Below are 26,950 nucleotides of genomic sequence, written 5' to 3' on the forward strand. Positions count from 1 at the left end.
CTCAGATTTCTGTTGTAGTCCTCCCCTTCTTTGATGTACGCATGATGTATTGGGGGGTGGTCTTGGGCTACACCCCTTCTGTGATGTATGTATATATGTTTCTGGGGGTGATCTTGACCCTCGGACTCCAGGGCGGGCAATTCAAAAGTCTATATAAGGGCTTAGAAAAACCACCCTGCCACATTCCACGATTACAACTGCAGAGAAGAATTTTGCACCAGGTTCCCAGCCATGGCATAAAGTCCATCTAGGTGCATGTCAGAAGGTTGGCTATCACTTGAAGCCCTGGACGGTTCCTGATGTACTTCCTCCACTACCCTTGGGGTGCCGGTTATTAATCCGTGGACCCTGGTGTCATTTGCTAAGGCAATTGGGGGGGGGTCTTCATCGAAGACAATTAGATCTGTCTCTGTTTGTCTGTGTGTCCCATTTCCCTTGGGAGGAGCGTCACTTGGAAATGGCTGATTGGGTTCCAGCCGGGGTAATGGATGGTGAATTTTGAGATCAAACAAAGGGCTACTGGAGTATCCTGTCTTTGACTTTTCTAGATTGGGCTGGCATTCTTTATGTAACTGGCCTTTTTGCTCTAAAGTTTTCCTCTCCAAGGGAGTGTTACGGCATCACGCATATCCATCCTTAACAGCCCTGCCGAATGAACCCAAGTGGGGCATTGATTGCCTGGGGCATTGATTGCCTGGGGTCAGTCTGGCAATACAGCAAATTTGGCAGTAGTTGTTTTCGTTCCGTGTCTTTAAAAACTCCCCTCAACTCAATATTATAGTCCTGTAGGAGGGCCCTATATTTCAGGAGCTTTTTAGGAGTAGTCGAGTTGGAAAAGGTCAGCATGAGTCTGGTGTGTTGGAAGTCCGTGCAAAGCAGGTTTATCACAATCAGATTGTCGCACTGGATATTTTGTAAAAGCTTAAGGTTTCTCTTCACACTAGAGATTGATTTCCAGTAAGGCAGCATACCATTGAAAGGATATACTGTATATCGAGAGCTACTTGGGTGTTTTGTAGGATCCAGTCCCTACTTTCACTTTTGTTACTTTTGCTATTAGTAGTCTCTCGGTTGTCGGATCCAGACCGGTTACACCCCTGTGCACAGTGGTCTTGGAGGGCAACACTATGGTCAGTCTCTTTAGTATTGAGGGTGCTATTTCTGGCCGCCAAAAGCACCAACTCAGCCTTGAGTGATGTTACCTTTTCTAGTTTGGTGTTAATTTCCTCCACTGTTCTTGCAGTCAGCAGGCAGTGGTTCGCGAGTATTTCCACATAGAGTGGTGCCCTATGGTTCATGGGCGCTCCTATGGTTCATGGGCACTCATCTCAGCGTTCTCCCCTGGGTGGTCTCCACCCATTAAGCATCCCCACATACCTGCGAATGAACTCTGTTTGTTGTGGTAGGTTCTGGATTCTGGGCTCTTACGAAATCATCCAGTTTGCTCTGCTTGCACTTCTGCTATGGACTCACTTTGTGGCGATGAAGCTGATCACTTCTTTTTCCTAGACATTTTCATGGAGATGCAGCTGCTACTATTTTCAGCTGTGAATCAGGAAACTCGGTGTCCTTCCACGATTAGGGCATTTGATCTCCTCTCCGACGGATAAGTAGTTGGTAGATTGAGTCGAGCTGGAGCTAATTAAGGCTTTCTCCGAGACTTTCCAGGGCTTTCTCTAAAACGTTTAGCTTAAACTTGTGATTATAATAATTAAGAAAAAGATACAGAGCGATAAAATACTAGAACTGATAAAAGATAATAAAAAGCTGATAAAACTAGTGAAAACTAATAAAAACCGCACAACTGAGACAGAGCTCAAACGATGCTTCCTCTAGCGACACCATCTTTATTCCACGTTCTAATATTGCAAGTCCTCCTCCTCTCTCCTGCGTATGGGAGGAGCACCCTGTTGCAACAGCTTTAATAAAGATCAGGCTTACTAGCTGCTTTGCTTCTCAATATTCTCTGGTTGGCCTCTGTTATTTTCTCCTACCGATGGAGAACCTAGAAAGGACAGGGCTCATGTTTACAACAAAAACAAGAGGACACCATGACTTTAAGATTAATGGCCTAAAGATGGAATGGAAAAATTCGCACAAGTATCTAGTAAGGAATTTGTGGACACTCCCTGGCCGGGGGAGGGAGTAACGGGAAGTCCCTCTGCATTCAGCTCAGAAAGGTTTACTTTCGGTTTAGCTCCGCTGTTTGCAGAGCAAGTCGAGGAGGAAGGACGTCGATCGAGGTCTGCTGGCGCTTTGAGGTAAGAAAAGGATTTACTGCGTTTGATTTCCTCATAGCATCGCTCTCTCTTTCATGTAAACAAAAATTCAGCCCCGACTAGATTATCTGGATCCCCGTTACCTTAAGTATTTGCGTCTGGATCTGTTTGGGACTCAAATCCCCTTTTGCATCCCCCTTCCCGCATCTTTGTTCCCTCCGAATAAACACTCACCACTCACCCACTCTTTAACCCTGGCGATCAATATTCTATCATATATTTACTGCTTCTTGAGCCTTTTTGCCTTATTACAGCCAGCGATTGACTAGGAATCTCCCTTTCTGCAATACAGTGGTACCTCGGGTTACATACGCTTCAGGTTACATACGCTTCAGGTTACAGACTCCGCTAACCCAGAAATAGTGATTCAGGTTAAGAACTTTGCTTCAGGATGAGAACAGAAATCGTGCTCCGGCGGCGCAGCAGCAGGAGGAGGCCCCATTAGCTAAAGGTTAAGAACAGTTTCAGGTTAAGTATGGACCTCTGGAACGAATTAAGTACTTAACCCAAGGTACCACTGTATTGAGAATGTGGTTGGTAGGTCTGATCTCTCTCCTCCTGTTTTATTTTCTAAGTGTAGCGTGTGTGGACAACTCTGCCTAGAACCCTGGAAATCTCATCCTAAAACTCTGCGTCCTAATTCTGGAGCCTAAGAAAGCTGGTTTCACCAACGGGCACTCTGCATGTGCTCAGAGGTGCATTCTGTGTTGCTGCTGCTGTGAAGAGATGTTTTGGGACTGTGATGTAGTCCAGTGAGACTTCAGAACTTCAGAAGTTCTTCATGGCCTCTTCTTCCTCTCCTGAGCTTGTGGATGTTTTTCCTGTGGTACAACCAGGGTTAGACACCTATGCCCTGCAGTGGCTGGGGGGCGGGGAGTTGCAGAGTGGCCCTACCTTTAGGCAGAGTGAGGCAGGCACCTCAGGCAGCTGGATTTGTGTGCCATAGAAAAGCAGCAAGTTGTTAGCTTTAAAAAAAATGGCCAGGGAGAGACTGCAGCTGCACCAATTTCTGCTTATACGGTTTTCTCCTTTAGGTGCCACAGTACCTTGCCTGGGCAATAGCACATCTTGACTAAGGGTGGGGAGTGTTTGTTGCAGCTCCACCCAGGAACCTAAACACTTTTGAACTAGCTCTTCTATGGAACAGTTAATTCTGTCATATTGATCTCAAGGGTGACTCAGTAGTCATGAGGTGTGCCTGTGGTTTTGCATTATGGAGTAGTTATTTGGATTAGTGATTTGCATTGTTCCGTAGCTGACCCCAAGCCCTACCTTTCCTTGTGCAGTGGAAATTGGAAGGCATTTCCCAATGCTACTGGCCCCTCCAGGGAGCAGGCAAGAAATCTCAATAAACACAGAATCTCATTGTAACCCCTTGAGGTCCTTTACCCTCCCTAGACTCACAGTCCTGTGTTTAAAGAGAGGTAAATGAGAACGTGGGTGGCGCTGTATCTAAACCACTGAGCGGTTCGAATCTCCACGATGGGGTGAGCTCCCGTTGCTCAATCCCTGCTCCTGCCAACCTAGCAGTTCGAAAGCACGTCAAAGTGCAAGTAGATAAATAGGTACCGCTCCGGCGGGAAGGTAAACGGCGTTTCCATGCACTGCTGTGATTTACCAGAAGCGGCTTAGTCATGCTGGCCACATGATCTGTTAGGATTTTTATCTATCCGAGCTGCTTCAGCAAGTGGTCCTATGATTGTATACATCATGTGAGTGTCTTAAGAGAACGTGAGAAAGGAAGTCTGTATTATATCTTTCTTCCTTCCTGAGTACTGTTGAAGGTTGGTTTCACTTCTGTGTGTGTCATAGGTTCTGTACTGGTGTTCAGAGAGCACAGACATACTGATGGAGTCTCTGTATATAAGACTGTAAATAAAGTAGTTTTAGAACTACGATTGTGTTTTTCTTCTGCTATGATATGCCAGAAGACTGGCGTGCTCTTTTTAGGAGAGAAGGGTCGCTTATTACCAGTCTCTCTGGACTGAAGAAGATTTACAACCAGAGAGGACCACCAGAGAGACGCTCCGAAGACTTGGGAAGTTGGCACCCTTCTCAGGACGTTTTTCCAACAGAAGCTGTACGCCGGCTCCCTCGGCCAGTAAAGCGAGATGAGCGCTGCAACCCCAGAGTCATTCGTGACTAGACTTAACTGTCAGGGGTCCTTTACCTTTAAATGAGAACTGAGATGCACATTGCATAAAATGTGGCCTGCGATCTGTAAGTGAAATTGGCTGTAGAATGTTACAGAGTGTGGAATGCTGATCCTGGCTAACTGGTTGGAACTGAGTCCTCTTACAGGATTGAGAGCCACTCAAGTCTTTATTGGGTGGAAGGGGAGAGTCCTTCCCCTAAGCACTCTTTTCTCTAAAAAGCTTGGTGTTTTGAACTTCTGCAAACCTTGAGCTTCCCTTGCATCTGTTGTCACCTCCCTTTTGAGCACAGAGGGTCCCATTTTGGCTACATAAGGACCAGAGTCTTGAGAAACAAGATTAGTGTTAGGACAGATGGTGATAGTGTTTGCAAGAACCAACAAGAGTGCTTATTCCCAAGTAATGAATTCACAACAAAAGCCTTTGCTTATTTGTGTACCACTAAAAGCTAAACATTTTTAGCATTTTTTTCCAGAATTGTATACAGCATTCTCTTTCATCCAACAGCATTATAATGTTTTAAGTTTCCATACAATTTTTGAGGTATTTTCTGTTGGTACAGTATAAAAATGGCCATATTGAAATAATAAGAGGGTCCAATTCGCTCACTTGAACTCTTTCCGTCTTTAGTTCCTCGGGATAAACAATCAACTCCCACCCGCTCTTTAACCTTGGCAACCTGTATTCTTTCATATCTTCATTGCTTATTAATCCTTTTTTCCTAATTACTGTATTTTTTGCTCTATAAGACTCACTTTTACCCTCCTAAAAAGTAAGGGGAAATGTGTATGTGTCTTATGGAGCGAATGCAGGCTGCGCAGCTATCCCAGAAGCCAGAACAGCAAGAGGGATTGCTGCTTTCGCTGCACAGCGATCCCTCTTGCTGTTCTGGCTTCTGAGATTCAGAATCTTCTTTTCCCTGTTTTCCTCCTCCAAAAACTAGGTGCGTCTTGTGGTCTGGTGCGTCTTATAGAGCGAAAAATACGGTACACCCAGCAATTTTCTGATAGAGGGTCAGCTTCGCTCACTTGAACTCTCCATCGCTTTAGCCAAAAATTCTTTGTTTTCTACAGTTGCACTGAATTGTTGGGAAACCAATTCTTCCACAAAGATCATCGTCGTCATCAGTCATGATTATCTGTGGCCTTATCACAAAGTCTGAGGAACCTGGTAAGTCTAAATTGACAATATACAGCTTTCTAGTTTAGGGTATGTGATGATGTAGGTCCAGGTATCCTAAATAACTGGCTGGCCTGGCAGTGGGAGCCAAGATGACCGGAGAGGGTTTCTCCAAAGTGTACACAGGGCCAGACACTGAGCCTTCCTTGTTCTCTCCTTGCCCCAGTGCCCTTGAAGAGCATCTCTGTGGATGTGGTGGTCCGAGGCTTTGTGGCTGACGTGGTGTCTGAGCTTCGCTACCACAATGAGGAGAAGTCCCCAGTGGAGGTGGTGTTTGTCTTCCCTCTGGATGATGAAGCCGCCGTGTATGCCTTTGAGGGCCTGATTGGTGGGACGCGGATTGAGGCCCAGATCCGAGAGAAGAAACAGGTATGGAAGGTCTGAGGAGAATCAGGGCCTTTGGCATTGGATGGCCAGTTTGAGAAGGGAGGCGGAGACTTCCCTAAATAGGGCTCTGTGCCTACAAGCAGATTTTGTGTCAAGAAGCTCACATGTTGTCCTTAAAAGAAAGAGTGCCTAACAACATCTAGTTGCTGTAGTGGGGAGCCTGACTTCCTGGCCTCTTCTGCTGCAGCTTGGTGTAATTTTAACCTAATGTATGAATTCTAAAGTCACAGTGTAGATAAAGGTAAAGGTAAAGGTACCCCTGCCCGTATGGGCCAGTCTTGCCAGACTCTGGGGTTGTGCGCCCATCTCACTTAAGACGCTGTCCGGAGACACTTCCGGGTCACGTGGCCAGCGTGACAAAGCTGCATCTGGCGAGCCAGAGCCGCACACGGAAACGCCGTTTACCTTCCCGCTGGTAAGCGGTCCCTATTTATCTACTTGCACCCGGAGGTGCTTTCGAACTGCTAGGTTGGCAGGCGCTGGGACCGAGCAGCGGGAGCGCACCCCGCCGCAGGGATTCGAACCGCCGACCTTTCAATCGGCAAGTCCTAGGCGCTGAGGCTTTAACCCACAGCGCCACCTGCGTCCCGCACAGTGTAGATACTACAGTGTAGATACTACAGTGCTTATAATTTACTTTCACAAGGTAAAATTACAAAAGCATGGAAGCTTCGCTGGTAGGTAACCAATTGGTCGACAGCTGTTTTTAAAATGCGAATCCTTTCTTGGGACCACACCTGCCTGTGTCCTTGCCTTCCTCACTCCTGATGTTCTTCTCCTCTCTTCACCACCCAATGCAGGCAGAACAGGAATATGAGGATGCCTTGAGTGAAGGCCGGCAGGCTTTCCTGCTTGGAAGAGAAGAAAACACCAGTGACATTTTCACCTGCAGCCTGGGTAACCTCCCTCCCGATGGGGAGGCCACGCTGAAGCTCTCCTACGTCCAGGCCTTGGCTCCAGAGCCCGACGGGGCCATCCGCTTTGTCCTGCCTGCTGTCCTCAACCCCCGCTATGCACCTCAGGGTAAGCTCCTGCACCTCCAAATACACTAACTAGCCCCACATACAAGCCTCTTGCAATGCTGTTTTGTTATTCCTAAACTCTGTGGATTTGGAACATTGGGAATACTAATATGCTCATTTGTATGCAACTTATATAAGGATGAGACGAGTTATTTTTTACTCCCATCCTACCAAATTACCCAGGAAAGACCTTTGAATTGGGTTTGACCTCCTTATTGGCTGACACAAACAAAATAATAACAGAAACGTGCTAGATTCCTCTTTCCTGCTGTAAAGACCCATGAATGTGTTTTGTTACAATTACTTGTGGCATGGTTTATAGAGGTCACCATATATTTTAACACTGTGTTTTAGAAGCTGCATGATTTCGGTGTTTTAAGTTGTTTTACCAGGTCTTTGACTATATAGTAAAGTTTGTACTTCATCCCCAGCTGGGCTTTATCTGCCAACCTTTCTCTTTCATGTACAAGCCTCTTAAAAATTATAATGGATGGATGGATGGATGGATGGATGGATGGATGGATAAATAAATAAATGGGGAAGAACATTCGGATTGACTGCCTGAAATTCTACAATACACTCTCGGGATTCTGAGTCTTCATTCTGCTGCATATGTAAACTAAGCCAAAGTGTAGTGTCACTCTTATCCCGGCTGTGTTCCCACTTCATGGTGACACTTCTAGCAGCCTTATTCTTCCTCCCTTGTGTGCTAGAGCACCATATCATGTAATGGTAGCTAATGTTGTTTTTGCAACATTTTCCTCATGAAAGCTTGACCGACGTGTTCCATAACCCATGACACTCTCGTTCTCTTGTCTGCAGGTACCGAAGGGGGCAATGTCACCAAGAGCATACCACGAGTGCCCAAGGGGACGCTTCCTTACACCCTCAGCCTCAGGGCTACGCTGGAGTCACCTTACGGCATCAACCGTGTGGAGTCCAAATGCACCCTTGAGCCCTTGCGCTACAGGGCAGAAGACCGTACGATTGCCCAGGTGCGATAGTGAATGGAACAGCTTCTGTGTTTGTTCCCTTTCATTCTCCACTGGAAACTGTACACGAAATCTGTGGTTAGGTCTAATGGCTGACGTAGATGTGCCATTGTGCATATGCAGCCTCGCACGACAGGTTTTCCTTTGTAAACAAATAGCAGGAAAGGAAAGAGTAAGCTGGATTGGGGCCATGGCTTGGGAAGGGGAGCGTTTGACTCTTGCAACCACTGTTGCGAAGGGTTAAATGAATACCTGATACCTTCAAGGTGTGCTCAAAAATCATAGACACAGCAATGGAGAAAAAGAAAGTACTTATTGCTGGCAGCAATAAGACCCAGCGGAATGGTTTCCAAAGACTGGGTATGGAGCTCTGGGGCTTTGGGTTTATATACCTTTTTCCAAACAGCATTAAGCATTACATGTTCATAAACTGCAGCAAAATCAAACCAATGAGCTTGGTCACAACCCTTCCTAAATCCTCCTATGTCTATTTAAAGATCGCTGCTTTTAAAGATCCATTTAAAGATCATTCTGCTTTTTCCATATATGTACTCAGGATATTACTAATTGCTTCTACCTTATTATCAGCAAGCAAGCTAAAAAATTCCCTTTTGGCAGGCAAAGCCAAAATCCCCCCTTTTGTTATCAGTCATTTGCGTAAGATGGAAAGTATCCAACTTTGGACATCCTGCTTTGTCAGGTCATGGTGACCATTGCATGAGCACGAGGAATGTTCTTTACAGATTGCAGACGCAGCTTTCTGCTTTGTGCAAGCACAGCAGCAAGAGAGAGACACAGCATTTGATTACAGTGGTACCTCGGGTTAAGTACTTAATTCATTCCGGAGGTCCGTTCTTAACCTGAAACTGTTTTTAACCTGAAGCACCACTTTAGCTAATGAGGCCTCCTGCTGCTGCTGCACCACCAGGGCACGATTTCTGTTCTCATCCTGAAGCAAAGTTCTTAACATGAAGCACTATTTCTGGGTTAGCGGAGTCTGTAAACTGAAGCTTATGTAACCTAAGGTACCACTGCTTTAGGTCATTTGGGCACTCTTAGCATTAACATTAAGCATTATTAAGGGACATGGTAGCATATGAGGCACAATGGTATACCTGTTATACCTTCTTCAGGTGGCCTTGCCACACCACTACAAGCCCTGTTTGGAATCTTGCTCCCCATCCTTGCAGTTTGTGAGGTGGGAGCTGTGGGCAGGGGCCAATTCTTATTGAGACCACCATTTGGCAGGAAACAGTATTGTTTTTGTTTGTCTGAATATGGCTTTCCTTCAACATCACTGGCTCTTTCTTTTGCCTTGCATGGCTGGTTTTATTTTTAAACAATGTGTATAATGCCATGTCTGGTGCGGCCTTGAATCCTGAATGAGCTCATGATGAACCTATAATCTGAATATATGTACTATAAGTGCACCTTTTAATAATAATGTATGAGTCACTGACTGCCAGTGAGCCCCCGAGCCTAATTCAAAGTATCATTATTAGCATACAAAGTTCTTCACAGCTTAGGACCCATGTACCTAAAAGAGCATCTTGCCCAATATGGACTACCTCAGGCGCTGCTGTTGGCCCTGTTGGTGACATCATCACCCTGACCCATGACAAAGTGTTTTGGGTGGTGGTTCCCCATTTATGGAATTTCCTCTCTGGTGAGGTGCATCAAGTCTTCCTTGCGATTAACATTTAGGGTTGCTTGCTACGGGGATACATAACTGTTTTTAGATGCTGTTAATGCTTTTAAGTGTTCTTTGTTTTTCTAATATTGCATTGTGGCTTCATTTCATGCCCTCGGCTCCTTTTCGGGGAAAGGGTAGGATAGAATTTTAATGAATAAAAACATGAAAATACATAACATGGATTGGTGCTTTTGAGGGCAGGATGAGGAGATCTGGATCAGGTGGGCCATGCTATGGTGGGGTGTAGCCCTTTCTTTCATTGTCATGTGACAAGGCTAGCTCAGTAAGTCTGGCCACTTGTCTTTAAGCAGAAATTCCCACCCACACTTACTGTGTCGTGGGGTGATAACCTCAGTGGATGCAAGCGTTAACTTGCTATATGCATAAGCAAACTTTACTGTAGTGTAACCAAGGGATGGAACACAAGCCTTGTTGTTGTTGTTGTTGTTTAGTCGTTTAGTCGTGTCCGACTCTTCGTGACCCCATGGACCAGAGAACGCCAGGCACCTCTGTCCTCCACTGCCTCCCGCAGTTTGCTCAAACTCATGCTGGTAACCTCGAAAACACTATCCAACCATCTCGTCCTCTGCCGTCCCCTTCTCCTTGTGCCCTCCATCTTTCCCAACATCATGGTCTTCTCCAGGGAGTCTTCTCTTCTCATGAGGTGGCCAAAGTACTGGAGCCTCAGCTTCACAATCTGTCCTTCCAGTGAGCACTCAGGGTTGATTTCCTTCAGTATGGAGAGGTTTGATCTTCTTGCAGTCCATGGGACTCTCAAGAGTCTCCTCCAGCACCATAATTCAAAAGCATCAATTCTTCGGCGATCAGCCTTCTTTATGGTCCAGCTCTCACTTCCATACATCACTACTGGGAAAACCATAGCTTTAACTATACGAACCTTTGTTGGCAAGGTGATGTCTCTACTTCTCAAGATGCTGTCTAGGCCTGTCATTGCCCTTCTCCCAAGAAGCAGGCGTCTTTTAATTTCGTGGCTGCTGTCACCATCTGCAGTGATCATTGAGCCCAAGAAAGTAAAATCTCTCACTACCTCCATTTCTTCCCCTTCTATTTGCCAGGAGGTGATGGGACCAGTGGCCATGATCTTCGTTTTTTTGATGTTGAGCTTCAGACCATATTTTGCGCTCTCCTCTTTCACCCTCATTAAAAGGTTCTTTAATTCCTCCTCACTTTCTGCCATCAAGGTTGTGTCATCTGCATATCTGAGGTTGTTGATATTTCTTCCGGCAATCTTAATTCCGGCTAGGGATTCATCCAGCCCAGCCTTTCGCATGATGAATTCTGCATATAAGTTAAATAAACAGGGAGACAAAATACAGCCTTGTCGTACTCCTTTCCCAATTTTGAACACAAGCCTTACAGTGCAAATAAAAGGGGGAGAGAAGGCCTGATCCTTGAGTGCATTCCTGTGGCTTAAGAACACAAGCTGCAGGCATCTTCCCCTGCAACCCATGTTTCAAGCTTGGAAAGCGGACTGTGAACTGCAGTTTGGTGCCCATTTTGTGTGCTTTTGCCTGGCTGAACTATGCCCTTGAACTGTATGGATACATCTGTGTGTGTGTGTGTGTGTGTGTGTGTGTGTGTAATTCCAGAGATACAGTACATTGATCAATCAAAAATGCAAAATACAAAATAATAACGATACAAAGAAAACAAATAATACACCCGTGTGACTTCCCTCCCCCAATACTCATCATCCCTTAATCTTTGAGTTCTTATTAACATTGTGTCTTTGGTGTTTCATCCTTAATATTCTTAATATATTACTTTTTTCTAGTTCTACTTTACAAATTTAATCTTAAGTTTGTGATGGATACATCTTTGTGCACACATACTGTACGTGCATATATATTGTGAGATCTCTAGCTTTGGTGCCTAATGTACAAAGAGAAGTTAACAATGGCTGCCTTGGCCACTTTTGCCTGGTCTGCTATTCCCATGTTGTCTCCCAAACTTGAAGGAATACATCCTTCTGTATTCCCCACTTCCTCACAAGCTGGTCTTCCTCTTTAGCCTAGGTTCTGGCCTTCACTGTCGACCTGAAGAGCCAAACTCATCACAAACAACAAGTCTCAGCATTCCCCTTAGGATGGGAAAGTTTTTTTTTACTCTGTGTTTGTAGTGGGAGTCACTAAATGGTCTCTTTGAAACCAACATTGAGAGGAAGATTTGAAAGGAAAGGAAACAAGAGCTTTCCCTGCATGAGTAAAAGCAGGCAGCTGTCTCTACCAAATAGTTACTCCACCATCTGTTCTTTAATATATTATTGTAACCTCAGTGATCTCTCATGACACACTATTTTAGAATTAAAGATCTCAATCGGTAACAATATTTTAAAATGTCTTGCACACATAAATATATGTGAGAGCTCTTTAGAGGTGGGTGGCTGAAACTCTGCCCAGCATTCAAGCTCTGCTTCTTTTTGCCACCCCAAAGGTCTCCTTGGCTGAAGGGCACCAATTTGACAGAGATGTGGAGCTGCTGATATATTACGAGGATGTTCACAAGCCCAGCGCCCTCCTAGAGGCTGGGAAGCCTGGGGCTGCCCCAGGTGAGCAAAGCCTAAGGCAACAGAGGACGTGGGGGCAGAAACTCAAAAGGGTGCTGAGAGGTGAAAGGACTGGATGTGAGTCATAATATTAATTATGTGCTATGGGAGAATTTATGGACAGTAAATATGAACCGTACGCCGTGTTAAGCATTAAAAGAAAATACAACAAAAATGACCCATAGATGGTACTTAACACCTGCCAAACTAGCAAAAATGTTTTAAAAAGAAAATGGCAAATGTTGGAAATGCAATGAAGTAGAGGGATCTTTTTTCCACATGTGGTTGTCCTGTAAAGTAATCAGGGAATTCTGGGAAGTAATTTACAATTAATTAAATAAGGTATTTTTTTTAAAAAAAACCTCCCCTAAAAAGCCTGAGACATTCCTCTTGGGAATTGTAACAACAGAAGTCCCTAAAAAACAAAAGAATTTACTACAATATGCCACTACTGCGGCTAGAATCTTATTGTTACAAAGGTGGAGAACGAGTACGGTACCCACTAGGGAAGAGTGGCAGATTAAAATGCTTGAATATGCTGAATTTGCAGATATAACTAATAGGATAGGATAAAAGGATGATAAATGAAGATTGGAAAATGTTTATTGAATATTTTAAGCAGTATAAACAAGTAAATAACCTAGCAGGTTTTGAGTAAATCCAGCAGAATAGGAGCTAATAGAAATTAACAGAGAAAGAAATTTGAAGATTAAAAATTTGGAATAATACATGATTTAGTAGAAAAGTAAATAAACCAGGTAAAGGGTAGAAGAGGGAGTCATTAGGTATTTAGTTGTATGTTGTGATTGATATGAAAGTTGTATAATTGGTGGGTTGAAGGACGGGGATGTAGGATGTGTGTTTTTTTGTTTCTTTATTAAAAATGCAAATAAAATTATATTAAAAAAGAAAGAAAGTGGGCATATTGCCAAATACCCATTGGATCTACTGTTTTCCAATGAACACAGCCTCGCTGATGGGGGACCCGGCTCTCCTGCTTACTCTGTACCCCAGCGTCCCTGCCCCAAAGCCAGGCCAGAAGGCAACTGGAGAATTCCTCTTCCTGCTGGATCGCTCTGGCAGCATGGAGTGCAACACCGAGTATAGCTCTGATTCACCTGATTCACCTACGCGCATTCAGAGCGCCAAGGTACCCACGTGTTTGGATGCATAGGGAGGGACAGTGCTGTGCTTTAGAGAAGACAGGGTAATGGAAGCCTGGAGGTGGGTGGATCCTTGTGGGAAGGCCTGTAATCATAGAATTATAAAGTTGGCATTTGACAGTGTCTCCTGGGATTTAAGGTTTAAAGATTTGGAATTCATGAGTTGTGGAAACACTCACATAACTGAAAACTATAAATAAAGATTATATAAAAAAATAGAATTGGAGAGTTGGCAGGGACCCTAAGGGTCATCTAGTCCAACCCTTTGCAAAGGGTGGGTTGGGATATCCATGGTAACTATATCTTTTATCTTATTTTAGGAGACCCTGATTCTCCTGCTGAAGAGTCTCCCTCTGGGATGTTACTTCAACATCTATGGCTTTGGATCCACCTATGACTCCTTCTACCCGTGAGTGTACTGTCACAGACCTTATACTTTCCGACTTCTCCACCTGTTTATATGTTTGGCCACTGGTAAAGAATAAAGCAGGGTGTTAGATACATTACTTGATCTTTTGATGTCAATGAGAATGATTATTAATGCATGTGTGCATGTGCACCCCAAGAGATTTAACCAAGGAATTGAAAAAAATTCTCCCAATCAGAAGGGATGTTTTCGCAAGCTGCCTTGTAAACTTCATCTGCAAAGCAGTACATCCTGGACCCCTAGAAATTCTGTCCTCCTCTCTGGCTACCTCAAATCTTCCTCTTCCCCAAGTCCTGCTGTTTCTCTTCCTCCTTGCTAGCTGCAGAGTAAACATAGCTTTTCTCTTATTTTGATGAGGCATAGCACAGTCTGAGTACTGACAGATGAGAGGAGGGGTATGCATCTGAGTGGGTGAGTTTTAGGGGAGCAATTAAACAGCTGGTTCTGGTGGAAACGTGGAGTGTTGTGGGAGGTTAAAAAAAAAAAAGCCTGGTGGGGAACTGGCTGAGCTTGGGAGGAAAATAGGTCCTTTGCCTCCTTGACTCTATGAAACTCTCTACAGGCAGAGTGTAGAATACACCCAGGAGACCATGTCCAAGTCCCTCCAACGGGTGAAGGAGCTGCAAGCTGATCTGGGGGGTACAGAGATTCTGCAGCCGCTGCAGGCCATTTACAGCCAGCCATGCCGAGAAGGGTATCCTCGCCAGGTATTGAGTCCTGTAGTTATTGGCATTGTTCTCCTGTATTCAGGGCTGGCCTGGGAATAGAATTACTGAAATGAGCATTTTTTTTGCCTGATCTCAGAAGTTTCCTTTATGGCAGGAGTGAGGAACCCTCAACCAGAGCATCTCATTCCACCCAGCATTGCCAGAATTTGGCTCCCAAGGCCATTTCACCCCCAATGTCATGCCCATCTGCCCCATATATGACATCATATAAGATGTAGCTACATAGAAGCTAACAGGAGCCCCTGATTCTTTCATTGCAAACAGAGTTTCCTTGCAGTTGATTGGCACCAATGGTGTGCGCTACTGGGGTCAGCTGCACTATGGAGGGGGTCGCTGTTACTGAGGCTGGTTTTCCCTGTTTACATGTAGGGTTTGAATCCAGCCGGGCCCTGAAAATGGACTTCAAAAGGGGAATAGGATAGGTTCTGATACCTCTCTGTCCTCTCTCTCTCTCTCTCTCTCTCTCTCTCTCTCTCTCTCTCTAGCTCTTTGTGTTCACGGATGGAGAGGTGTCTAATACAGACGAGGTCATTGCTGAAGTTCGACGTCACAGCAGCTCCCACAGGTAAGGCAAGGGAGAGGGAAACCTTAATCTCACAGCTTTCTGCACCTGGCCTAGGTTCACCTCCTCTTTCCCTGACAGGTGCTTCTCCTTCGGCATTGGTGAAGGGGCCTCCACAGCCCTCATCAAAGGAATTGCTCGTGCGGCCGGAGGCAGTGCTGAATTCATCGCAGGCAAGGAGCGCATGCAGGCCAAGGTGAGGCTCAGGAGCTCCACATTCCTCTTCTGCCTGTCCTTATCAGTCTCTCCTGAGCTGTAGGGACACTGCTAGATCCCTCCCTGCCACCAGAGCATGGAATCCCAGCTCACCAAAATAGATCCCTCCTCACCAAAATAGCACATTTGCTTACTTCTGCAAAGCATCCATGAAGCCCAAATTCATAAGGCGTTGTCATAAGGGCTGCACCTTGGATTGATCATTTGCTCAGCCTTCTACTCTCCTCCTAGACTGCATGTTGAAACCTTACACAGCTAGCAGTGCCCAGCTAGAGTTACAGCTGGAGTTTCTTTATAGGACATTTAGAAAACACATTGCAAAAAAGCAACATAGGTTGTCTCCAGATTCCTTTTTGGTTGAACCTTCCTTCTGCTTTGTTAATGGGGAGGTTGGATGACCGTTGCATCAAGCCATTGCTACTTCACGCTTTCCAGTGCGTTTTCCTGTTGTTTTCCTTATTGCAAGAAATCCAATCATTTAGGGAGGAAGTGAGTTTGTTACACAAATCAACCACAATTGTGCAACCTGAATCTGCCAGTATGCTGTTGAATCTACCCACAAAATGGCGAGTGCAGAAGGGCCTAGTGGTTTCTATGCAAAGGGGTTGTTGTAGCTTAGTGGTTTCCTTTGCAAGGTACAATACTTTGTTTCAAAGATGGTTAATAACTGCCTTAACACTTTCAATCTGTCACTGGACAGAGTAATCATTTCTAGGATGGCCATTGTTTTCCCCTATCCATAATAACAAGAATAATAATTTTATTATTTATACCCCGCCCATTATTTATACCCCTCCTCTGTCTGTGGGCAGAGAAGGTTCAACTGAAAGCTACTGAAAGCAATCTGTTCTCTCTAACAGATAAGCCCTATCGTGAGCCTGCTCAGAGAGCCAGAAACCCCTTCTGCCCACCCAGACAGAAAGCCCTTAATCTCTAAACCCAGGTCCCTATCTAACCCTTAGGCAATCCCTGCCTGAGCAATTTCTGACAGTCCTGACAGTAACTGTCAGTTTCAAACTTAAATTCCATTCTTTCTCTCTCCCAGTTGGCTGATCTACTCCCCAACTGACACTGGTCGTTGGGTCACAAGTAGACCCAATTCCTGTCCATCGCACCATCTCAATGCCATAGTTTCTGTTGGAATAAAGAAATTGGTTTCTCATAGCATCTCTTGTCTCCTTATCAATTCCATTCTTTTTTAGCGTCCCCTATGTGGCAGAGTCATTGCATTGCTCAGAGTCTCTCCAGTGGGTTTCTATTCTATGTTCAGTGGCTTTTGGAGAAACCAAGATGGCATCTTCACCAGCCCCTCTCCTGACTCCTTTGCAAGCACTGTTCACACAGTTTCAAAACAATCTCACATAGAAACTTATTTTTAAGCGATAGTTGAACAGGAACTTTGATATTCTCTTGATGTCATTGCAAAATTCTTGCTTTCCCATAGGCCCTGCAGTCTTTGAAGAAGGCCCTGCAGCCAGCCGTGACCAGGATCTCTCTGAGCTGGGACTTGCCTCCTGGTCTGAAGGCTGAGCTTGTGGGGTCAGGCCCACAGGTCATCTTCCAGGGGCAGCGCTGCCTCATTTATGCCCAGATCCGTGGGCAGCATCAGGTAAGCAATGACCACCAGGACCTTAACTACTGAATAATGCCTCTCTCCTATCCTGAATACCAAAACTTGACTTTATTTGTGGTTTTTCATGTCAGAAGGTATTATTCCGAAGGCTTCTTGCCCTTTCCCAGTTCTGATGCTTTCTCTTCTGCTCCAGTCTTCAGGCTCCAATGAAGGGACTGTTGTTCTTCAGTACCAGTTCCAAGACCAGACTTTCAAAGAAACAATGAAGTTCTCACTCCAGGCTCAGGAGAGTGACAGGTATGACTTCTCCTATTATATTTCCTCTGCCCTCCACTCCATAGCTTTTGACAAACACGGTGTGCTTTGTGTAATTACAGGCTGACTTGGAAAGCTCTCATTTTACTATTTGTTTGCTTGCTTAATTTAATTTATACACTACTTGATTGTAAAAAACAAAAACAACAGCAATCCTCCAAGCAGTTTACAAAAGATAAAACAAGAAAACCAAGAAAATTTCACAGCCTTACTTTAAAACAGACACAGTTTTAAAAATCAGCTATTCCAGAATTCACCAGGGCAAGACGGTTTAAGTATATTACACCGATTCTGGTCTTACTGCACTGGCTACCAATTTACTTCCCAGGCCCAATTCAAAGTGCTGATTTTGACCTATAAAGCTTTAAACAGGTCAGGACCACAATACCTCAAGGACCTCCGCTTTCCATATGAACCGGCCTGGACTCTGAGATTATCTTCTGACACCCTTTTTTTATGTGCCTCCTTCATGAGAGATCCAGAAGGTGGCAACACGAGAACAGACCTTTTCTTCCGTGGCCCCCAGTTTGTGGAATGCTCTCCTCTGATTCACAAGCGAGTTGGCCATCCAAATCCAGTCTTCCCTGTCCATTGGCGAATCTGGATTGAAGAATATATTAAGAGGTTTACAGCATGCCAAATGGTCCCAGCATTTCTCTCCATGCTCCCTGTTTTCCCTCTCTGCAGGCTCCCTGTTCACCGTCTGGCAGCTCAGGCCCTCCTGCAGGAACTGGAGGGGGTCGGGAAGAAGGAAAAGGAAAAACAACGCCTGGCTCTGGAGACGAGCCTGAGTTCAGGGGTAGTGTGTTCACAGACCGCCTATGTGGGAATTAACACAGAGCTGGGCAAGCCACTTCAAGGGCCCCTCACCCGCCGAGACGTTCCCCATCCATGTGAGTTCAAGGAGATGTATTGTGGGAGAGCCCTGGTCACTAAGGGAAAGTTTAGTTGAATGTCATCACATCTATTTAGTGGCATCTAGCAGAACTTGTCCAGATGACCAGGAGCTGATTTGATTGTGCTTTCAGGGAGCTCATTTCAAATACAGTGGTACCTCGGGTTACAGACACTTCAGGTTACAGACTCTGCTAACCTAGAAATAGTACCTCTGGTTAAGAGGTACTTCAGGATGAGAACAGAAATCGCAGGGCGGCAGCAGGAGGCCCCATTAGCTAAAGTGGTACCTCAGGTTAAGAATAGTTTCAGGTTAAGAACGGACCTCCAGAACGAATTAAGTTCTTAACCCGAGGTACCACTATACTGTGATCAGTTTCAAATCAGTTCCCTTTCAAATCATCAGTTGTTTAGCATTTTGCACACAAAATTATCATCGTTATTATCATTATTTATCAGCTCGTTTTCTCCAAACATGAAACTCAAAGCAACTTTAAAAACAAGAACAATACAGCTAAAAATTCACATCCAACTCTACCACACACCTCACTAAAATTAAGATCCATTGGCCTCAATGAATAAGAATGTTTTTCTCTGGCACCTACAAACAGCTAGTGATAGTTATGCCTCCCTGGGGAGAGCATTCAATAAATGAGGGGGGCCACCATTGAAAAGGCCACCACCCTTCATACCTCCCTTAGATGTTTGAGTAAAGCAGGTATGGAGGAGCACTGAGGGTTTTATTTTTTTTAAGTTTTAACAAGAAGAAATAACAGATGGGTGCTATACAGAACAGAGCCTTTCCCTTCTCCCTTCTGCCCCTTCTCACTGTACTCAAACATTGTTTTAAACTGCAGCTTACTCCCCTTCATGCTACTCAAACCTCTGCCATTGTTTGAAATAACATTTTTCCTTTCCGTTATTCTCCGTCCCTGCTTTACTCAAACCTCTGTTATTTAGAACCACTTTCCCCCTGTTAGTATTCATGCCTTCTCGCCCCTGTGCAATAGCCACTGGGGTTGCTTCTCCTGTCTTCTCCTTTGTTCCCCTACCCCACCCTGACTCCATGCAAATCCAGGATTGTGATGAGGCACTGCAAATCCTCTAATGGGGACTGCATGGTGACAGCCTTACATTTTAATGCAGATAGTAAGATATAGATGTTCAAGAGATGGAGGAGTGTGCTCCTAGGCCAGTGTAAAGATAGGAGTAGATAGACAACAAATCTTTTGTTGTGAAGTCTGAACTATTCTTTTGGAACTTTTTCCAGTGTCCCCACTGCACACTTGCTGTAAGAGAGGTGGGCTTTCATTGCAGTTGCTGTCAAGGTCTAGAAAACCCTGAGCTTGTTGGAGGACTGGGAGGATACAAATAAACTTGCTATATCCTGGAAGGTAGCAACCAAAAAAATCACATGAGCTATGTCTTTTCTCTTCCTGCTAGATCTATTGCCCTTTTCAGCACCTGGTGGACCTGCTGTGATGCATTCAGTTGGCATGAGCGGCATGAGGAGCAGACTAGTAGGAGGAGGAGCACCTATGTATATGATGTGCAGTATGCCAGGTCCTCTCCTCGCTTGCTCTGCTGCTTGCATGAATGAGGTTGAAGACACCTTATGTTCGGAGTCTCTTTGCGGTCAGTCTTGCAGGGCAGATACTGGAAACAGTGGAAACTGGAAACATCTGTCAAACTAATAGACCAGGGATGTCCAACAGGTCGATCCCGGGAGGTTGCAGTCGATGGCTGTTGATTGCGGGCTCATTTCCCTTTGCTTTTGCCTAAGAGCACCCAGCCCCGCCCCCTCTCCCCTGCCTGGATTTTCTCCTGATAACTGTAATGGAAAAGTGCTTTCATAGCATTGTTTTGGTGAGCAACTAATCCCTTAAAAGTCCTCCCCCCCCCCAAAAAAAAAGCCCTATAAAATGGGCTATCTCATACTTCCAAAAAAATTTCAACAACTTTGACCAGAGATCACTGTCAGGTTTTAATTCTGAAAGTAGATTGCAGTCCCTCGGGAGTTGGCCACCCCTGTAATAGACAAGCTATGTTAGGGTTGCCATACATCTGGAATTTCCTGAACATTGCCAGGATTCGGCCGTCAAAAGCAGTGTCTGGATGGGAATCGCTTGAAAGTCGGGAAAATCCGGATATGTGGCAACACATATCAGAAGTGTTGATGTTGGTGAATTTCCTTAAATGCAGGACGAGGGCTTCTCTGCCAGGTGGTGATAAGATGTCTAGTTAGGAGGGAGAGTCAGTGTTCATCCACACTCCTGCTTGCCCCGTCCCTGGAAAACATGAGTCTGAGCAGTTTTCTGCTTGTCCTGTGCAAAGGCAACAGTTTTGCCACTTTTCCCCGGAAAACCCACTCTCTAATGGTAAATCAGAACAAACATCAATCCATGGAAAACTCAGTTTCCATTTGTTCTGATTCAGTACTAAACCATGGGGTTTCCCAAAGGAAAGCAGCAAGGAGAACAAGGTGTGGATGAGCTCTCAGAAACAATATGCCCATTGGCTCAGCTATTGTCCTATGTATACTAATGGAAAGGAATGCACTTGTCCTGCCAGTGCAATGAAGGAAGTACCATCCATGCTTTTCTCAGCAACCTTGAGATTGAAGCCTTCTCTACACACTGTGGGACTGCCTTTTGTACAGGAGCTGAGAAGCTTCAGCTGGTACAGAATACCTCCTCCCATCTTTTGATAGAAACTGGACATAATGAGAACATACTATACTGCAACTGTACTTGTTTCCAGCAAGCATGCAAGCCCAAGTGGTCAACCCATCAAGCCCTTAGTAACACTTCTGTGTCAGATGAAAGGTCCATCATTCTGCTTCCAGCCAGAGAGTTTCACAAAACTTTCAAACTGGGTACCGAGTGCAATGGAGCTCCCTTGTTCTTTATTCCTCAGTATCAGCTGTTCAAGGGAGATTGCTTTCAGCTGACTCACTTTGAAACTAGCTGCCTTAAAGTTGATCATATTTTTAATGGCTCTTTTGCAGAGGACGTTGAGCCCACCCCCAAGAAAGAGGAATCTCCTTTCTTGAACCTGGTATCTCTGCAGAATGCTGATGGCTCCTGGCCACTTGATTCTGACCTGGCCAGCATCCTAGGCCTGAGTGAGGCTGAGATCTCAAGCAAATCACCTGCCCAGGTAGGTTTTGTGGCAGAACCAGTGGCATCTACTGGGAGCAGAGTGGCAACAGCAATCTGACTGGATGTCTGTGGATATAAATGGCCACCCATGATTTTGGGGCGTATAACAAGGGGATGTGGTAGCACTAACCATAATTTTCTGCCATACATACATACATATATACATATGAAGCCATAGGGTTTAGATTGCCAGGCAAAAGCCCCTCTATAGAGATCATGTAGAATGAGATGCAGGAGAGGCTTATTTCTCATCTTATAAGCAGAAAGGTTGGAGAAACTGCCTTAACTATGGCTTCCTCCATAGAAATGATGTTTGAATGAGCAGTAAGGTAAACGATGGTTTTCAAACCTGCTTCAAACCATGGCTTCATAACCTGGGTTGTCGCTAAATTGTAACCATAGTTCCAACATGTCACACTCAATCATGGTTTTATTTTGCTTAAGCATTGCCATGCATGTGCAGGACCAGTGAGTGACCAGGGTCCAATGTTTCTCTCTTTTGACTCCTGATTCTCGCTACCAGGTGGCCCCAAACGCATGGGCAACAGTGCTGGCCATCCTATGGCTCCACATCAATGCCATGGAGCAGAAGGATGAGTGGGAGTTACTGGAAGCTAAAGCTCTCAGCTGGCTCCATGCAACCGCAGGTGAGTTGTTGTGGGCAGCGGGATGCGGGCGGGCTTAGGATGGTGTGAGGAAGAATGATGGAGAGGCTGAAGCTTGAAGATGAGACAACACTTCTGTTCCCCAGTCCAACCAATGCTTCATTTAAACTTTTATTTGATCCCTACTTGGGTCCAGCCCAATCCTCTTTCTTGTGAATTTAGCATCCACACTAAAAAGAAAAAATCTTGCCCCACCACTAGAGCTCCAGTCTGGGCAGCATAGCTTGCTACTCCCTAGCTCCCCCCATAGAGATTTTCTCCAAACAAATGCTAATGCAGAAGGCACACACTCTTCATCTCCAACTCAGAGGTGGATGTCCCCATTTTTCCATCATGGGGAGGGCATAGAATGGAGAAAAAAGAACAGGCCTGTTTGAAAGCTACTTGTGCACAGGCTGCAGTGAGGTGAGTGGCACTGATAAATCCTAACTAACTCTGCTTATTTGTTTGTCTGCAGGGCTTCAGCTGGCTGAGTGTGTAAAGGCCGGCAATGCAATGCTTGGAAGCGGTGTGAGCCCGGACGTTTTTGAAATCTGAGTTTTTCTCTGCAATTTTCTCTCTGTGCCTTTTAAAACTGAAGTTTCTGCTTCACTCTTCTTTTTCCCCCTCCAAGTGTACCCAGCTGTATTCCCACTAGGGTGTCATCAGTCCCAAGCTGTGTGCTTGTTTCTGATGCTGCCATAGCTTCGCTGCAAAAAGCACTGGAGTTTCCTTCCTCTGGAGCTGCCTTACATTAATGTAATGTAATATAATATAATGTAATGTAATGTATTAATTAATTAAAGGTCTTGTTGCCTTAAGAAGAGGAGAGGGTACACAGCAGAGGAGAGGGTCGGATGTGTTGAGAATGAATGTTGTATACTGAAATGTTTTGTAATGTGAACATAAGGACCTGATTTACATATAATGAGATGAAATGTTAATAGGAAGTCAGAAAGTAAAAAGGGGGTTATAGGGATGCTAAGAATTTAGTAAAGATGTTCGGAAGTCAGAAAGAGGGAGGGAAGGAAGTCTGTGCTCATTTGAGCAATGTTTAAGGGTATTGTTGTATGTAACAAAATGTGATTATGATAAATATGGAAAACTCAATAAAAATTAATTTTAAAAAAGAGAATGAATGTTGTATAGGTGGGTGCTGAAAGTCATTCACTGTGGAAGCAACAATTCTCTTCAACATGTAAGTGGAAATGTGAGAGTTCCTGGAGAGGAAATTGTGGCTGCTACACTCCTGCTGCTGCTACACTGTTCTGAGTTCTGATTTGGCTTAGTGTGTTGTCCAAGCCCTAGCACATAGTCTCTCTTCTTCAAACAAACCAAGAGCTACTAAACTGAGATCAACCTTAGATTAACAGCTTGTGGTTGGTCTGGGGCAAGACAAACCATGGGGCCACATTTGAACAACCCACTGACCTAAACCATGGCTTAATTCATAGCAGCATGTTTGAATGACCTGCTGAGCCCCAAACCATTACTTAGCTCACAGCAGCAGGACAGAGCAGCAGCTGCCATCTCCCCAGAAATCCTCATGGCCAGCCATAGTTCGACTTAGTGTTACATATGAAGCAGCTCAGTCAGTTTCCAAGCCCAATTAAAGTGCTGTCATTAACCTTTAAAGCCCCAAATGGATTTGGGCCAGGTTACCTGAAGGACTGTCTTCTGTAGCTCTATGTGCCTAGTCCTTAAGGTCATCAGAGAACCCTTTCTCCAGGTTTCCCCACCTAATGAGGCATGACAGATGATGGCCAGAGAGAGCCTTTTCAGTGGTGATGCCCTGATTATGAAGTGTCCTCCGAGGGATTTGCCTACCATTTGCATTATGGTCTTTTTGACACCTATAATGTTTTCTTGTACTGTTACAGTCTTTTGAGTTTTGAGTTTTTGATCTGCATTTTGTAACCTTTCAGTTTTAAGTTTGCAAATTGGGGAAAGGGTAATTGCCCAGTGATGCAGGTATTCCCATGTTCAATGTCTGCTGTCAACAGACAAAGCTTTCATTGAGGGAAAAGGGACTGATTGAAAGTATCTGCAAGCAATTGACAAATCCTGTAGTGTGATTTACAGATAAGCAGATACTTTGTATCTTTTCAGCTGAGCAGAGCTGTTTTGCTGAATGGGGCTGGTTTGTAATAGATGGTGTAGCTGTAGCATGACCCTGTCTGTAAATTGAGATGGATTCAGACAGAGCAAAGTCTCGCCATCAACCTGTGATGGTATTTTGTTCTAATTTTACTCTTACCAAGGAATGGAACTGGGTCATATTGAAAGGTATAACTTCCTCTTATGCTTTTTTTTTTAAGTTTAAGATCTCCAAACTTTATTCTTACCCATCAGCTTTAAAAAAAACCCTGCATCTGCTCAACATGGAAATACATTTTACATGCTGTTACTGAAAAGTACACATGCATTAACACACACACACCGCCAACCAGCCACAGGCCTGACCTACAGCATGGACTGATCATTAGTCACTAGAACATACTTAAATAGAGGTTAGGAAAGACTAATCAGGTGCTGCTGTCAGTCTAACACACTGAGAAGAGGCATTCTTCCTCATTAATTGCAATTTAAATTGTGGCTGATACTGAAAATAGTCCAATTCCCCTACTTTATTAAAATGAGCCAGCAAATTGCCATTTGGGGAGGGCGGGGCGGTTTACTACACTTGGGTTTCTCTGGCTTTGCAATGCTTTTTTGTCAAGCAAACTTTTTCCGCACAGAGACCGCTGAATTGATCGGGCTAGAAGAAATTGTATGCCAAGCAGGCAAGCATTGCTTGGACCACCAGATGGCACTCTGTGCCTGGAGAACACGGGGATCACAAGTATATGAAGATAGAAAGATGTAGCTGTTAGAGTGTCCTGGGCATGAACAGGAATACTTTGCATAACCAACTCTTGAGATACCAGAACATAAGAGAAAAACAAGCCCAACCATTTGTGCATACAGCCAGCGTGGTCCAGTACTCAGCAGGCTGAATGGGAAGTTTATGTGTTAGCTTTCTTTGCACCCCATTCCTCCCACCCTTCTCCAAGTTCCTTAAGATCTGTATATTCTATATCCCCTTGTCTTCCCTCTTCTTTCTTTTTTTTCTTCTTTTTTTTCTTTTTGAATGATATTTTTTGAGATTTTCAAAGTATTACAGAGTGAAGTAAAAACAGAAAAAAGTGCAAAAATAAAAATAATTAACAAGTTAAAAAGAGAAAAAAGACAAACCCCTCCCACCATATAGATAAAAAAAAGAAAAAAATCAACAATACAACACAATTAAAAACATTTACAAAAAAGAAAAAAAAGAAAACAAATTCATTATTTCCAAATCCTCAACTGTCATCACCTTCTTTCTTAGACCTCCTCCTCCTCCCTTTCTTTGTATCCTAGTTATTAATTATCCCAGCAAATCCTTTCCATATTGTAAAAAAGTTCTGTCATTGCATTACCCTAAACAATTTTAATCTTATCTTTCTATAGTAAGATAAATCTTAAAACTTAAAACTTAAATCTTGTCCATACCAGCTTATAACATTCTTTCACAATTCTTTAACCATTTTTACTAAAACCAAATAATTTCATTCCAACATTTTTCTAATGCTCATCAATTATTATAAAACACTTCTAATAAAAAGAAAAAGAAAAATGCAAATAAGTCTGATCTTCATCCAGCGTCCCTTCCTGGTTCCGGGTTTTGTCAGTCCTCATTATCACATTAAACTGGCAACCTTATATCCAAGGCCTTCAAGTCTCTTCCTTGCCCCTTCCGTAGCTCTTCTTCATGTTCGTAGCTATATTTTCCCTTGTCTCTTGCTGATGGTAACTCCAGCTTAACAATATTTTTAGCCCTTCTCGACATATCAGCCCCTTTTCCATGTTCAGCATTGAATTCCATGTGGTATTTAAGAGCATGTTTCAAAAGCCCTCCAAGGTTAAGAGCCCCCACGGTCCCAAACATCTCATGGCCCATTACCATGCTTGAAAAGTCCAGACATCCCAGCATTGGGGGATCAATCCAGCCCCCATTTCCAAACCAAACCAAACATTTTCTTTCCAAATCTGGCTTTTCACAGGATCATTTGTCAAGTCCGAAAACTCCTGTTCCTCCACAATTGTTGTTGTTGTTGTTTAGTCATTTAGTCGTGTCCGACTCTTCGTGACCCCATGGACCAGACCACGCCAGGCACTACTGTCTTGCACTGCCCTCCGCAGTTTGGTCAAACTCATGCTGGTAGCTTCGAGAACACTATCCAACCATTTCATCCTCTGTTGTCCCCTTCTCCTTGTGCCCGCCATCTTTCCCAACATCAGGGTCTTTTCCAGAGAGTCTTCTCTTCTCATGAGGTGGCCAAAGTATTGGAGCCTCAGCTTCACGATCTGTCCTTCCAGTGTGCACTCAGGGCTGATTTTCTAATCAAACAACTGTGAAGGTAACCAGAATGGGATTCCTACCTGAATCTCCTACTGCAATTGGGTGCCACATTTCACAGGCAGTTCCTCCACACAGCTGATAGGAGGCAAACTTTGCCAAAGCTCGCTTAAGCTGGTCAAAGAATTTGAGTGTGGGAGATCAAATAAAATGCCTTCCCTGAGGACAAGATAATTTCAGTAACTTGTGAGCCCACTTAATGTAGTTATACCCTAAGGTGGCTAAATGCAGAAGGCAGGCCTCCTGCTCCTTTTATAGTGGGTAGGAGAGGGAATTTCAGCAAATGTAGTTTGTCATGCCAGCGACTCCTGTTTAAATCCCCTCTCCTGCACAATGGTTATTAAGGTGTGGGAATTCTGTTCTCTGCTGTATGCAGCCAACCTACTAGGGTGGCCACTTGTACCTCTCCAGAAAAGTGAAAATGCATCAGTAATAAAAGGAAAATATTTGCATAAATATAAATAGAGAAGGCAGATTTATAAATAATTACTATAATTCAAATAGAAATACAGATGACTGACCAGGTGGCCTCGTTTCTGCTACTCAGGAGCTAATTGT

The 26,950-nt window shown here is 44.3% G+C and overlaps 1 protein-coding gene across 2 annotated transcripts; it reads left to right on the forward strand.

Moving 5' to 3' along the window:
• The first annotated feature begins 1,928 nt into the window (after positions 1–1,928).
• Positions 1,929–24,951, forward strand: LOC310829553 (von Willebrand factor A domain-containing protein 5A-like). 2 transcript variants are annotated; one of them, XM_083708170.1, is made up of 19 exons: positions 1,929–2,261; positions 5,506–5,602; positions 5,778–5,980; positions 6,799–7,021; positions 7,843–8,015; positions 12,160–12,274; positions 13,240–13,421; positions 13,755–13,843; positions 14,424–14,568; positions 15,075–15,154; positions 15,233–15,347; positions 16,812–16,976; positions 17,134–17,237; positions 17,943–18,148; positions 19,593–19,784; positions 21,157–21,308; positions 21,834–21,957; positions 22,433–24,271; positions 24,675–24,949. In XM_083708170.1, the coding sequence occupies exons 2-18, from the start codon at positions 5,563–5,565 to the stop codon at positions 22,510–22,512; spliced, it is 2,388 nt and encodes a 795-aa protein (XP_083564296.1). In that variant the 5' UTR covers positions 1,929–2,261; positions 5,506–5,562; the 3' UTR covers positions 22,513–24,271; positions 24,675–24,949. The 2 variants fall into 2 exon arrangements, with proteins under 2 accessions (XP_083564296.1, XP_083564295.1); XM_083708169.1 differs by having other exon boundaries at positions 2,119–2,261; positions 12,160–12,349; positions 24,675–24,951.
• Positions 24,952–26,950: the final 1,999 nt, after the last annotated feature.

This window comes from Podarcis gaigeae, assembly GCF_964106915.1.
Source record: "Podarcis gaigeae genome assembly, chromosome: 13".
Taxonomy (NCBI): domain Eukaryota; kingdom Metazoa; phylum Chordata; class Lepidosauria; order Squamata; family Lacertidae; genus Podarcis; species Podarcis gaigeae.

Bases quoted from the DNA above. Each gene is read 5' to 3' on its own strand.
- LOC310829553 (XM_083708169.1), top strand. From the start codon at position 5,563: ATGATTATCTGTGGCCTTATCACAAAGTCTGAGGAACCTG. The intron at 16,977-17,133 runs GTAAGCAATGAC...CTTCTGCTCCAG, and splicing joins AGATCCGTGGGCAGCATCAG to TCTTCAGGCTCCAATGAAGG. The intron at 17,238-17,942 runs GTATGACTTCTC...CCCTCTCTGCAG, and splicing joins CAGGCTCAGGAGAGTGACAG to GCTCCCTGTTCACCGTCTGG.